Raw genomic sequence first — 14,929 nt, forward strand, 5'->3', positions numbered from 1 at the left:
ATCAATCAATCAATCAATCTTTATTCATCCAGTTGATCATACAATGATATAGGATATATCAAAAAAAAATTTACAAACATTTCTTTACAATAAAATACAATAAAACTACACACAAAAAAGATATGTACAAAACAACACACTAAAACTCCAAATACTCCCTAACCGAATAGAAGCTGTTTTCTAAAAGATAATTCTTTACAGCACACATATATCTACTAAAACTTGTTAGTGATTTTATCCTAGTTTCTAATTTATTATAAAGAACAGTACCAATATAATATGGATCAGCTCTATACAATTCCAAACGATGGGCATCATATTGCAAATCAAGACCGTATCGCGTAAAATAGGTGTGATCGGCATTTTGGTTCCTAAAACTTGAAATATTTTTTTTTACAAAACACAGTAATTCCAAAATATAAATACAAGACAATGTTAAAATACGTTTTTCCCTAAATATTTGTCTACAAGATTCACGATAGTTAAGATGATACATTGAACGGATAGCCCTTTTTTGTAGTATAAATACATGGTTCACAGAAGTATTATCACCTGCCCAAAAAATTACTTAATACCTAAGCTGAGACTCAAATTTTGAAAAATAAAAAGTTTTGACTACATTTATATTACATATTTCAAACAATCGATTTATAGCAAAGCAGCAAGTGGCGCACTTCTTACTAAGTTAGAACAGCTCAGCTATTTAACAACATCAAGATCGACAAGTCAGGAGGAAGTATGTTCTAGAGTTAGTAAAAATAGTTCAAGAGACAGGGAACGTAGCCAATAAAAAACGAGAAATTGAAAAACCTATAGTTACTGAAGCTAGTGAAGTTGCAGTTTTGGGACAAGTTCATCTTGATCCTACATTAAGTACGAAGCAGCTGGCATCTGTGTCTGGGATCAATCGAAATAGCATACAAACTATTTTGAAGAAGAATAAATTCCATCCATACAAAATACATTTAGTCCAGGAACTTCATGAGGATGATTATGACCGCCGTTTGCAATTTTGCGAAATAATGAGTGAGCGAGCAGGGAACGATCCACAGTTCCTTTTTAACATCTGTTTTTCTGATGAATGCAGTTTTTTCTTGAACGGGACGGTAAATCGTCACAATTGCCGCTATTGGTCCGATTCAAACCCAAGAGTTTTTCACGAGGTGCATACACAGCAACCGGAAAAATTAAATGTATGGGCTGGAATTTTCGGTGACCGGCTGGTGGGTCCTTTTTTTCTACCTGGTAATTTGACTGGCCAAATGTATTTGCAATTACTGGAAGACGCTATTGACCCTGCCTTGACTGATATTATTGAAAATGTTCCAGAGTATGATGAAGATCATTTGATTTTTCAACAGGACGGTGCTCCTCCGCATTATGCGTTAATTGTCCGTCAGTATTTGGACCAACGTTTTCTACGGAATTGGATTGGGAGAAGAGGCAGCATTGAGTGGCCTCCACGATCACCGGATTTATCGCCCCTTGATTTCTTTTTGTGGGGATACCTAAAAAGTAAAATCTATAAAACACAGCCAGCGTCGCTGGAAGATTTGCGTCAAAGAATCGTCGACGAATGCCGTCGAATCACTCCGGAAATGCTTCGGAATGTGCGCGAACGTTTCGAACAAAATCTTTATTCTTGTATGGAAGCGGGCGGTCATCAGTTTGAACATTTAATCAACTAAGTAGTAAGTAAGCAACTAAACATAATTTAAATTTTAAAATGTAAATTTTTTTCAAAGTATTGGGCGGAATTATAAAATTTAAAGTCTGTTGTAAAGAGAATTGTAAGAGCTTTCAAAAGAAATATTACTCAACCCCCAATGCCATTTAAATATTTTGGGGTGATGCTTACCCTTGCTTGGGGGTGAAAGTGGCGGAGTCAAAAATACCAGCAAAGAATGTCTGAGCGTTTTTCTACAATCTTGATGCAGTTCCTGAAAATGGCTCTGTTTCGTTTTCATTTGGCCACCCTGTATATTTGAACCAAATTTAATCTCTTCAATAATAAATCAAGTTGAGGTATTCCAATTTCAGGATAGTGATTACCCAGTTTATAGCACAAAAACATTAAAAAACGCTTCTGAACATTTTCCAAACTGTTTGTATATTAGTTATACCCAACTAGAATTTGATAGCATGACAGTAACAACAGATTGGTCAAGCAAACATTCTTTTATTGGTACACCCTGTACGTTGTACCGTCCTATAATCGCCTAATGTAATTCCGGTAAAAATGTGGTTCAATTAAGTCACGACTGGAATCACAAGCGATCGAATTCGCTTTCCGGAGGTGTCCGTGCATGGGCGCGGTACATCTGCAAGCTTAATCGAAACACGAGCGACAATTCAGGGATCACCCGAAAAGGATCAACAGTTAAGAATTTACATTTCAACGGCAGGCAATGGCGTCAGAGCATGGAAATATGCTCGGCGACATGCCATGGGTGCGTCCCACATTGTTCCCCATTGTTTTATATTGATAAAATCGTAAAAATCCAGTCAGGGAATATGGGCCATGTCCTGGGTACGCGACGCGTTGGTTTTTATTTATGGACACCGAAAAAAATTAAGGTTACCACGCAAAAATTTCCTGTTCTGTAAATGTTTCATTTAGTTCAGCGAAAAAAATAGCTTCCCTTTTGAATGTTTCAAAAGTTAGTAAATACGCTTCATTTTTTCTGACTAAATTGTACTAACATGATTTTTAATTTAAAATAGTTTTCAAACCGTAATAATGAATATATCTAAAATTGTCATGGTCTGAGACTATTTCTTCTGTGCCAACCACTAATTCATAAACTCAAAATTAAAAAACTGAGGACCAAAATATGTGCTGACAAGCTTTTCCAAATAAAATAAGACCACAAATCCGTATCAGCTTAATTTATACAAAGACTTATATGGTCCTGTCTCAAAACAATTTTTTTGAATGACACGTGTTGATTTGCCAGATACAAGTATATCACTAGCTTGCTCCTAACGTATATAGACAGGCCAAACATAGTTTTAAACAGGTTCTCGTTGATAAAATGTGATAAATTGTCCTGTCGTGTATGTGTGATTACTGTATAGATTTACATGTCAGATTGGCCATTAGTGTTCTTGCCTTTTTTGTCTTTATAATGTCTTTACGAATTCGTTCCATTAACTGAAGAAATACGGTCAAAAAAGTGATATTTGAATTAGATGTCGTAAAAGTTAATGTTCAACAAAACAAAGAGCACGAACATAGATAATTGCGTAATAGTATTTAATTGACTAGAGTTTACTTCAATTTAGCTTTATGAACATTAAAACATCTAATGATGAGTGTAGCTTGTCTCTCGAAACGTCGTATTCTTTAATTAGAGGCTAACGACCTAATGTAGTTAGAATCTAAAATGTAAAGTAACAATAGGCCTCTTGCACATGCCGGATTTTTTATATTAGTTCACATATTTAAATATGGCCTTATTTAAAATTATTAATTATAAAATCTTTTGTGAAAAATTCCACTCGAAAATTGACTAAATCGTACATTGAGATTTGGAGATGAGCATCCTGTAGGGGCGTGTCGTAGAACGAGTTGCTATTGGTACTCTCTGATTCTCCTTACTCATCAGACCTAGCTCCTTGCAATTTTTTCTTATTTCCGAAATTAAAATTAGTGCTGAAAGAACATCATTTTCTATTATTGATTTATTGATGACATCGAAATCGTCACAGACTTTAAGGTCCATTTCAAATGACTGCTTCGCGCTGGGAAAAATGTGTGAATAAGGGGGAGGTACTTTGAATGAGAAATTAAGAATAAAGTTTAAAAAAATAAAATTCGGTTATTTTTTGAACAGACCTCATATTAAAACTTGTCTGATTTCTTTATTATGGACGTCGGTTCGATTAAATCTTCAGACACAATTAATTATGGTTTCGGCTTGATGCGAAAAGATTAATGGTTTCAGAACCAACGCTTATGTCAACGGTTAAAACAAAAAAATAACCTTAGACAAAAGAAGAGTTCCTTGACACAACCTTGACTGCTTCCACTTCACGTTAATGCTCGCTGTTTCTATAATTTTGATAATTCTTTTAGTGGAAAATACCAAACCGAATAAAATAAGAAACCATGTAAATTTATTACTACAATCCTGTCCGTGTCGGTTTTTTTATAAAACGACATCGAGAGTGTTATGTAAACGCCTGGGAGACATTCCCAAGAGTTCAATAAGTTCTTTTTTTATAAGTAAACAATCAATTAATCTCCGGCAAAAAACTTCATAAAACCTCATTTACATTTTCGAATTGGTAGGTATTTATGCAAATTCTGTTTGCAACAGGCGAAAGGACTTTTGCCATTAATATTTTTCCGAAGACGAATTTATCACCGGCAGTTCAAAAACCTTAAAAGTTGGTTTTCAACCAGTTTTGCCAAAATCACATTAACTGCTAAAATATTATTCTTAAGAAAATGCCTAATTAATAGATATGTAAATTCGTTATCCGACATGAAATTATTTGTAGAAATAATGGGAGTAATTTATTTATTTAAACGTATATGTAATATGTATGGAATTTCATCCACTACTGTTTTTGTAATACGCAGGAAGACGACTTCATTAAATAATTTTTTTCTATTGCTTGCAGAACACGACAAGTTAAATAACACACACAAAATAAAAAGTTGTCTGTACTTTTCATACGACATATGTTATCCGTAGTATTTTTGCATATAAGTAATTTTCCAATGACAGTAATATGTTTTTAAAATTATTTGATGTGTCACATATATACACCCACCTAATTTTTTTTAAATAAATTCTGAATCACCGTACATTTAATATCTACACTAACTAGATAGATTTTCATTGTGCTGATCAATTCGAATTTTCGTCAACAAGTTGACGAATTAACATTCAGGCACATTTGTAAATAATAGTTCGGTTGTTACTTTTCCTCTTTTTTTAATCTGATTCGGCTCAGGACGTTTCTTCATTTTTATTACAGCCTCAAGACTTTATATATTGGATTTTATATGTCAGAAAAGTTGTAAATGCTAAATTAAATGAAAAAACTAATTTTAATATTAATAAACTAATATTAAATTAATTGAATTACTTATTAAGTTTCATATATAAAATAGAAAATATCAATGTTACCAATTTTATATTTAAAATGTCCTTATGAACTTTTACAATAACAAAACATACAGTCCTGAGGCTATCGTAATAAAAACCATAAAACGTTAAAGAAATAAGATAGTGTGTTTTTTATTATACATTTTGGACTAATCAAGGCCAAAAAAGAAGGAAAGAAAATATTTTTCCAATTTAAAGTACCTTATCCCTCGTTTTAGTGGTTCAAGAAATTGCAACTTTTGGCGGATGCGCCAATTACAAACAGGTAAATTAAATTTTGGTAGAATAACGTTCGTTACAAATCAGTAAAACTTTCTTTTTTACATCGTAGCACCATCTATGTGCAACTAAGGCATACTTCTATCACATATAAAAGAATAAATGATGGTTAAATATTTTTTGTCCAAGAATGAGCATATTTTTAAACAATCCTTAAAATTCAAATAATTTTCATATCCTTCAAATTGCGTACTAAATATCAGAATTAGCATATTATTTAAATAAATTGTATTGCATTTATATTTATTTATAAATTTTAAGTAGGTACACTGAAAAATAATAAGTTTTTTTTTTATTTTACTTATTTATAAATGTCATTCTAAGTACGTGAATCAAGCTGTGGCACAAATAAACAATTTCAGTTGAACAAAGTAGCATTGAGAGGATTACAAAAAATCCCGGTGTTGAAAAGCAATTAAAAACGTAGCGGGAGACTGACATATCAAGGATCCAAATATCACACTGAAAAATTCATAGAGAATCGTGTGGGCGAAAAGGAGATTGTTTGATTTTTTTTATTACTCAGCAGCATTTCGTGATTTGCATAATATATAAAATATATTTAATGTTTCAAAGAAAAAAGTATCGGAATAAATTTAAATTAAAAACAGAAATAATATAATTGAAATGTTAATGATTTTGAATATACGAGCAAATGTCTAAATGGTTGTTCTCATTTTGAAAACGTAAAAAAAATATTAGGAATACGTGAATCACTGTCAATGAATAATTTAGAAAATACACCAAAAATATTCCACTGTTAAAAATATTTTCTATATTAGTTATTATATTGTCTTGTGATCAAACCAAAAAGATTTAAAAACAGCTGATATTAAACAAAAACAATAATTATGTATGGATATAGACATATCTAGGAATATGCCGTTGTTCTTTAAAACGACTGAAGATAGTAAAATTCCGAAACAATGTTATATTTACAATGACTGTCACTCAAACGTAGGATTAAAAAAATGTATGCCACATTGCCTTACATTTCAGTAACAGCCACTGAAAATATATTTTCAAAATTTAATTTTCTAAAAATCAATTGTATATCGATCATTCTATACTTTATGTTAAACTGAAAATTATTTTTTCCAAATACTGAACCAATATAACTCATCTAAATGTGCATAAAAAACCTGGATTGTTATGACAAAAATAAACTAGTATCCCTTTTATTAACACAATTTTAAAAATTATCAGAAGTAGATACTATCTGTTATTATTTATTTGTTGTATGTTTTCTTTAATACTTTTTTATTTAATTCAGTATTTATGTCACTGAAAATAAGAATAAATTTAAAGTAAGTATCTATTGTGTTTATACTGGCCATATAAAAGTAGATATTTAATTTAATTAAACTGTTATAATTAGAAGGCAAAACAATTATAAAAAGTTTTTTTTTATAGATGATTGATACTAAGAAATTTAAAAACAGCATTAATAAAAAGCAAGATGTCCAAAAATTAAATACTTATTACAATTTAAAAAGTAATGTTCGAAATTATAAATTTGTTCTGTATTTTATATATTTAAAATTATTTTAATGTTTTTGTAACTGTTTTTATTCGCTTTTTTGTGCCTTTGTAATGATAAAGTAGAAAATCCTCGCTTGCCATTTACAATAAATTGAAAATTAAAATTCTTTGTGTTTAAAATAGAAGATTCATATTTTTAATATCTAAATGCCCGTATATACATTTGCAGTTTTATGGCTCACAAAATCCACCACAAGAATATAATTTAAACAAATTTACTTAGTTGTGTACATTTGCAATTGTTAATTATTATCGCATTATAGAAGTGGTAAATTTTTATCGACATCTTCTTTGTGCCTGGTTATTTATGTTTTTATTATACAGAATTTGACTGATTTTGTAGTTCTTTAAGAAAAATATAAAAATTGACTAACATTAATTGTATCTACGTAAAATGTTTTAATCGTAGAGTCCTGATAATGTCGCAGAAAAATTACGAAACATCGAGAAAATACAATAGAGGTTTTTCTGTTATATTTCTTGAAACAACCCAAATCAAAACAGAAAAAAGTAACCAACTGAATAATAAAAAAAATCTAACCCTAAATTTTAAAATTTTAGGCATACATATTAGTACTTTCTTCATTCTTGGTGTAAGATAAAAATACGTTTATGGAAATAAATCCTTGACTGATATTATTTTTATTTTTTTCTCCTTTATTATTTTTCTCATTTCTAGTGAAGAAAAAAACTAATCAAAACCACAAATAAATAACCGACTGGCAGTATTTTAAACATGATATAAAATTTATGCTTTCATTGGAAATTAATGTAAAACACGCTCAACAAAATCTGAAAAATGAGAGGACTTCGCGGCTACGTGAGTACCTCGAGCAAATCAAGGCCTAATCAAAGCAAGTGTTATTGAACTACTCACGATTTTTTCCATGACCATGATGACACTGACTGTTCTGCGGTAATCACCAACACTTCAGACTGCCCGCAGACTGAACCCAAGAAACTCCATAACTGTGGATTTATACTGCATTATGAGATGGTCAACTGGCTGGCGCACCCCACTCAAAATGCACCACATTCGAGTAATCACCAGTTTTGGGTTTATTCCCATGGCGCCCCCACACACGTCATCCGGGTTAAAACGAATCTGGTGTTTTATAAAGAGGCATTGTTTTATTTGTTTTGCTTTTCGAGTAATAAAATTAAGATGGTCAAACCCAACAGTTGCCAAATTTCTGCTTTTATCAAAAGCAAACTTTGTTAGATTTAAAATTTCTTTTACGAGTTACGATTTATAGAAAAAATAAGGCTAGTTTTTTAAATTTTAAAATAATTTTTAATGTAAATTATCAATAAACCTTTTTTTTAATTAATTTCAGGATGAAAATAATCCAATTTAGATCAAGTTATCTTAGTACAATTTTGGTGGAAGAATTTTTTTTCCAATTTTGCAATTCGGTATTCGGAAGCTTTTTGGGGCAGCTGAACATAAATGTATGCTATTTTTATCTAAACTGTAGATGTCGCTAAGGAAAATTTAAAAAGTCTTCATTTTTTGTTGTTTTTGTTATTGATACAAATTTTGAAAAAAAATCCCTTGTTCTTAAGATCAATTCAATTGAGTGACACATAGTCTAATATGTGGAAATATTCTAATGTAATTAAATTTTACTTATTCGTTAATTTTTAAGGAATTCAATCAAATTTTTCCAAAAATTATCATAAAACTTTGACATTTGAATATTTAAAGTACATTCAACTTCTAGAAGCTACTTTTTGTTTTCTGTAATGTTTAAACTGTGACCGCACCTGTCGACTTTTTTTACTATGACTACAAATAGTAATTATAGTATTGTTAATTTCATAGTTAGAAAAAAGTTCAAAATCTTCTGTTTTACAACAGGGCCAAACAAAATTCTCTAAAATATAGCATTATATTTGTTATTACTTTAATTGATTGCAGGTTATGACATTGACGTGACAAATGCCAGTCTAATTCTAGTATTTGAATCCGCAAAAACACAAAAATACTGAAAAAATACAGACAATAACAGAAGCTGAAAAGTTAAAAGCAAAAATAATCGGAAAAAAGTCATAATTGAATTGATCAATTATACACTTTCAAAAAAATACAAGTTGCCGAAAAGACGCTACCATTTTAACCTTAATTCTGTTTCCTATGTGTCAAAATGACACTTTAATTACTTGGAACAAAGAAGTACTTTTGATACATATGTTTCTTGTTAATTTAATTGGTATTCAATAATAATATTAAAAATTTCTAAATATCATATCTTGCTCTGAAGCTTCAATTATGGTTCAATAATTAATTTTCAATGAATTATCAAGTGTCGATGCTGACGAAGTTTTATTAAATCAGAAACATCAACTGCTTTAAAAGACATGTTATTTGAAACTTTAATTTCAGTCTCATTAGAATCTTCGATATACGTTTCCGCCTTTGAAAATAGACTTTCAACTTCTAAGTCTTTCGATGAAAGATCGAAATATGTCTCAGAAACAGCAGTTTAAATAAAAATTTGTTATTAGATTCACTAAATTGTTCTAAATGCACCTGGTAGATGCAATACGATTTAATCAGTATTATCCTTCAAATTAAATTGCTACAATTAGACGCAGCAGAAAAAAGTTATAGGCAGTAACAATATATTTGTTTTCTTCTGTTTTAGAATTTTCAGGAATGTATATGCTATTACCGCAGATATTGATATTTGTAACATAAAGAAACACAATTGCATTTTCATATTTATTGTTCGTAACTGAAAAATGTAAAGAGACCGGATCACGCCGAAATCTATATATAAGAAAGGTGGCTTCTGACTCATCAGATAAAGGAACAACGACATACATGTCAACATATGCTCAGGGGGTCCGTTATACCGTGTACTTACATTATTCTTGGCGTAAACTGACCTATGAACAACCCGGTGCTTGTCATTCCGTGGGTGTCCGTTGAAATATATTGTAATAATCCGAGTACGTCGGTAGTAACGCTGAAAATATACATACGTTGTGGGAAGAACATCGCCAATATCTAAACTTCGCCTGGCTGAAACGCTAACGAAATTCTGTCACAGACTGTTGAAAGCAGTAGTTGTTTCAAATATATTATCTCCAATTTTTGTTTTGATATCAAAATTTTGGACGAAATTGTATTTGGACAATATTGGCTAGGTTCGTCGTCTGCTCCCCTATTGAAGTCTCCGAGATATTAGGCGATCGACCCGTCAATAAACCGATAAAATACAAAATAATATCTAAATATATATATACCTTTTAAAAACATACATCCCATCTTTCATCAAAAGGTACAGATGAGTTAGAAGAATTACTTTTAGACAAATTAAAGTGTTTGGTCAATAGAGAATAAAAATATATCATTGTCTTTAATTCTCGAGCAAATATATTTTTTTAGTTTCCATTTTGATACCAATATTTTGAACTAAATTGTATTTGGACAACATTGGTTAGGTTCGTCGTCTGATCCCCTATTTAAGTCTGCGAGATATAAGACGGTCGACCGTAAATAAACCGATAAAATACAAAATAATACTTTTTAAAAACATACATACCAATCCATTATCGATAGATATAAATGAGTTAGAAGAATAATTACTTTTAAACAAATAAAAATTTTTGGTCAGAAAGGAATAAAAAAATATCATTGTCTTTAATTCTCAAGTAAATATATTTTCTTCAGTTTCTCTGTTGATACCAAGATTTTGAATTAAATTGTATTTGGACAACATTGGTTAGGTTCGTCGTCTGATTACCTATTGAGGTCTCCGGGACATAAGATGATCGACCTGTCAATAAACCGATAAAATATAAAATAATAAATATATACCTTTTAAAACAGTCATACCAATCCATCATCGAAAGATACAAATGAGTTAGAAGAATTACTTTTAAACAAATGAAAATTTTTGATCAGAGAGGGACAAAAATATATCATTGTCTTTTATTCTTGAGCAAATATATATTCTTCAGTTTCTCTTTTGATATCAAGATGGATTAAATTGTATTTGGACAACATTGGTCAGGTTCATTGTCTGATCCCCTATTGAAGTCTCCGAGATATAAGACGATCGACCTATCAACAAACCGATAAAATACAATATAATAAACATATACCTACCTTTTAAAAACATACATACCAATCAATCATCAAAAGATTCAAATGAGTTAGAAGAATTATTTTTAAACAAATAAAAGTTTTTGGTCAAAGGGGATCAAAAATATATCATTATCTCTAGCAAATATATTTTCTTCAGTTCCTCTTTTGATACCAATTTTGGACTAAATTGTATTTGGACAACATTGGTTAGGTTCGTCGTCTGTTCGCTTATTGAAGTCTCCAAAATATAAGGCGATAAACTTATCAATAAACCCATAAAATACAAACTAACAAATATATACTTTTTAAAACCATAAATACATATCCATAAAAGTTACGAAAAAAAAATAGTTTAATGCAGATAAGGGTTTTTTATCAAAATAATGCCATCTTAAAACCTACAGCAACTGAAATATATATTTATTTGCACTATTGACACACACGTACCACAAACTGTCTTTTCACAAAGAGCAAACAGTTGTTGAAAGTAAGAATCCAAAAAAAATTAGATTTTATTTAAGTACATACACTGTAAATAAATCGGTCAGGGTGAATTCATTGAGTGAAATTATTGAATACCTTTCAACCAATATTGGGTATTTTGATAAATTCACATATTTTTGATAATATATGAAGTAAAACTTATAGTTTCACTCATAAAATTTTAATTGTACTACCTACTCATACTAATAGAGGAACATTTCACTTAATCGCGTGGACAGAAATTGATACATCATTGAGTGAAAATGCGTCCAATTTTTCTTAGTGTATGTTCACTAATAGTTTTGTTCAAATCTCAAAACGCTATATTATGAACAGCCTCAGACATAAACAATAAAATGAGGCTATTAAATTGGTTGTCCTTTTTTGGCTAAATTGAAAAATGCGGTCTGGGCAATCAACAAAATGGCACCATAAAAAATCTGGCGGGAAGATTTTTATTGGGATAACAGCAAATAACAAAATAACAATGTCGTATATTTCTTAATTTAAGGACTACCGAATATAGCAAAGATAAAATTCCAGTAATAACTGGTATTTTCATCAGTTAAAACAGCACACGATGAAAAAAGTATTGTTTATTGCTTTTTCTATAATAACATTGTGGAATTTATAGTTTTTGACGTTAAAATTTTTCAGGATCTTATACAGGGTGTTCCATAAATATACCAACAAACTTCTAGGGGTGGCAGGAGACATCATAATAACAATTTTTTGCCATATCAACATACGCCTGAAAACGTTGCGTTTTCGAGATACAGAGCGTTGAAATTTGTAAAAAAAATCGTTTATTTTTTTAATATCTAAAAAACGCTTCAACCGATTTTAATAAAATTTTCAGTTTGTTGCTAAACAGGCTTCTTTCGAGTCCATTACAGTAATTCCAGGAGTGTGCTGATGGGGCAACCTGTTATTTTTTTTTCATAAAAATATAACACCGTCTTTTTTTGCAACTTTGAAACTTTTTTTTTAGATGAAACAACTGAAAACGCAACTGTTTTCACTTGAGGGTTTTGCGGATCTTGTTTCATTTTCAAGAATAAAATTGAACCATTAATGGTTATCGTCAATAACATAATTATTGATGGACATGTCATTGTGACACATTAAGGGACAGTGATTACTTGAATTTAAAACTTAATTCTATTGTGACAAAACATGTGTTGTTTGTTAATTCAAAAATGTCATTTAAAATGGATTCATCATTTGAAGAACTTGTCGATATGCACCTTGCTTATGGTGCAGCAAGTTGTTGTGGTAGAAAAGCTGCACGCTTGTAAGAACAGAAACATTCTGAACACCGTCAATCTCACCATACAAGCGAGTTTAATAGTTTACTTGCTCTTTGCAAGTTAAACGCAAACTTTTATCAACATTTTCTGCAAAATGTTTTACCAGGATTATTAGAAAATGTCCCCTTAGACAATAAGGCCAACATGTAGTTTCACACTTGGACCAGCGATTTGGCAACCAGACGGACCAGATGAGGTCCGGTGGGCTGGCATGCGCGTTCTCCAGATTTAAACCCCCTCGATTTCTTCTTTTGGGGTTAACTGAAGTTTTTAGTCTACAAGACACCCATTTCTAATGAGGAAGATCTTGTCGGAAAAATAATAGCCGCTTGTGCACAAATAGAAACTAGAATCTTTGTGTTGAAGCAAATCGTCAACATTTTGGACAATTATTGTAAACTATAATTTCATTAAAATGCAATAAACTTAATAAAAAAAACATATTCTAAAACTGTTTTACATTATTAAAAATGTGTTAAGTAAAAACAAATGTTATTATTTATAGCTCTACAACTTTTATAATCTTAGTCTGTTTGCATGAAAATATGGTAAAATTTTAGTTAAAAATACTCACTGATTAACTTCTTAACCCTGAGGAATAAATTTAAGGAATTGTACAAACATGATTTAAAAAATATGCTTCACTGACAAATGAGTACCTAATTATACCTAATTATAAATTATAAATAATTATAAGAACACTGAAATACAATGAGTAATTTCGTATACCTATTTTATAATACGCATAATTTTATTAGTTGAGCAGTTTTATTATTAATATTTCACCTGTTGGATCTCAGAAAAATTTAAATCTACTTCCTGAACGCGTAAACTTCCAAATAATAGTGTTATGTTACAGTAGACGTCAATGCCACTAGCGAACAATGGAAAAAATCCCTTTCACTGTTTCGGTTAGAAAGAGAACAGAATCGTATCAGTGATTCAACGAGTGCAAGACGGCCTTAGAGAGGCGGAATATTTAGATCAGGTGTTGAAAAAACATCGTACATGTGTCGAAAATGTCGCATATTGTTTGGGCTGGCCAAAGGCGATGAAAACATGTCCTTCGTGTAAAAAATGTAAATTTATTTCTTATCCTCTTAGGCTTTTTCGTAATATCGACGTGCCCTTTTAAAAGCATAACTGTTGTTTTTAATGCACCAATGTTTCAAATTTGACCTCTGCACATGGGCGTAGAGAGAGGATCACAAGTCAACATTTATAATAACAATTCGAACTTGATATGAGCACACCATTATTCCATTGCAAATTTTATAACTGCATCAGGTGATAAAACAAACAGTTGAGTAATAGATATTTATTATACAAGGGAAAAAAGTACTAGATTTTAGTTCGAGGTTGTGTTGTCTCCCGACGCGAAGCGGAGGGAGACAAAAAACCGAGAGGTAAAATCTACTTTTTTCCTGTGTATAATACACCATTTTTTTCTGTGACGGGAAAAACAACGATTTAATATTGAAAAAACATTATTACAATATATTAGTCACTAAAGTTTTAAATTGGTAGGCTGTTATACTTATAGCGACAATTACATCTGCGTTGCTAAGGAAACCTTTAAAGTAATCAAATATCTGTCAATTTAATTCTGTGATTTGATTTAAAAATTGCAAACTTAGTGGTTGTTTAGTAGTTATTTTGAATAATATAAAGTTAAAAAATGTCTGATTCCGAGTTTTCTCTGACTCCACCGGAGTTAGTAGAAGCAGCGAAAGTAGCGTCACAAAAATTATTGTCAACTAAATCGCGGAAAATTTACGAAACCGCGTATTCAANCTTTTTATATTTGTAATACAAAATTTTGTTATAATTTGTAAACTTCAAGTTATTTTATAGTATCCATTACGAGAATAATAAACAATTTTCGGAAATAAAGATAGCTCATTGGAAGAATGTTGTAAAAACTCATAAATATAGATGTCTTAAAATTACGTCATGTTTTAGAATTTCCTTTTTTTCCTTTTTCCTTTTTTTCCCGTTACAGAAAAAAAAGTTTTATTGAACATGATGTGATGAAATTAAAAGTATGTGTTACATTTTCTCAAATATTTATGTCAATGATTTTGGTCTATACAGGGTGT

The 14,929-nt window shown here is 30.5% G+C and overlaps 1 protein-coding gene across 1 annotated transcript in view; it reads right to left on the reverse strand.

The window, feature by feature from the left end:
- The window catches only part of LOC108913001, an 18,977-nt gene extending 11,090 nt beyond the window's left edge, over nt 1-7,887 (reverse strand). The window contains exon 1 of the mRNA XM_018718453.1: nt 7,819-7,887. Coding sequence (XP_018573969.1) covers nt 7,819-7,836 — 18 coding nt within the window. The 5' untranslated portion in view covers nt 7,837-7,887. The remainder of the gene's footprint in view (nt 1-7,818) is intronic.
- Nucleotides 7,888-14,929: the final 7,042 nt, after the last annotated feature.

The sequence above is a fragment of the Anoplophora glabripennis genome, unplaced genomic scaffold (genome assembly GCF_000390285.2).
Source record: "Anoplophora glabripennis isolate ALB-LARVAE unplaced genomic scaffold, Agla_2.0 scaffold30, whole genome shotgun sequence".
Classification (NCBI taxonomy): Eukaryota; Metazoa; Arthropoda; class Insecta; order Coleoptera; family Cerambycidae; genus Anoplophora; species Anoplophora glabripennis.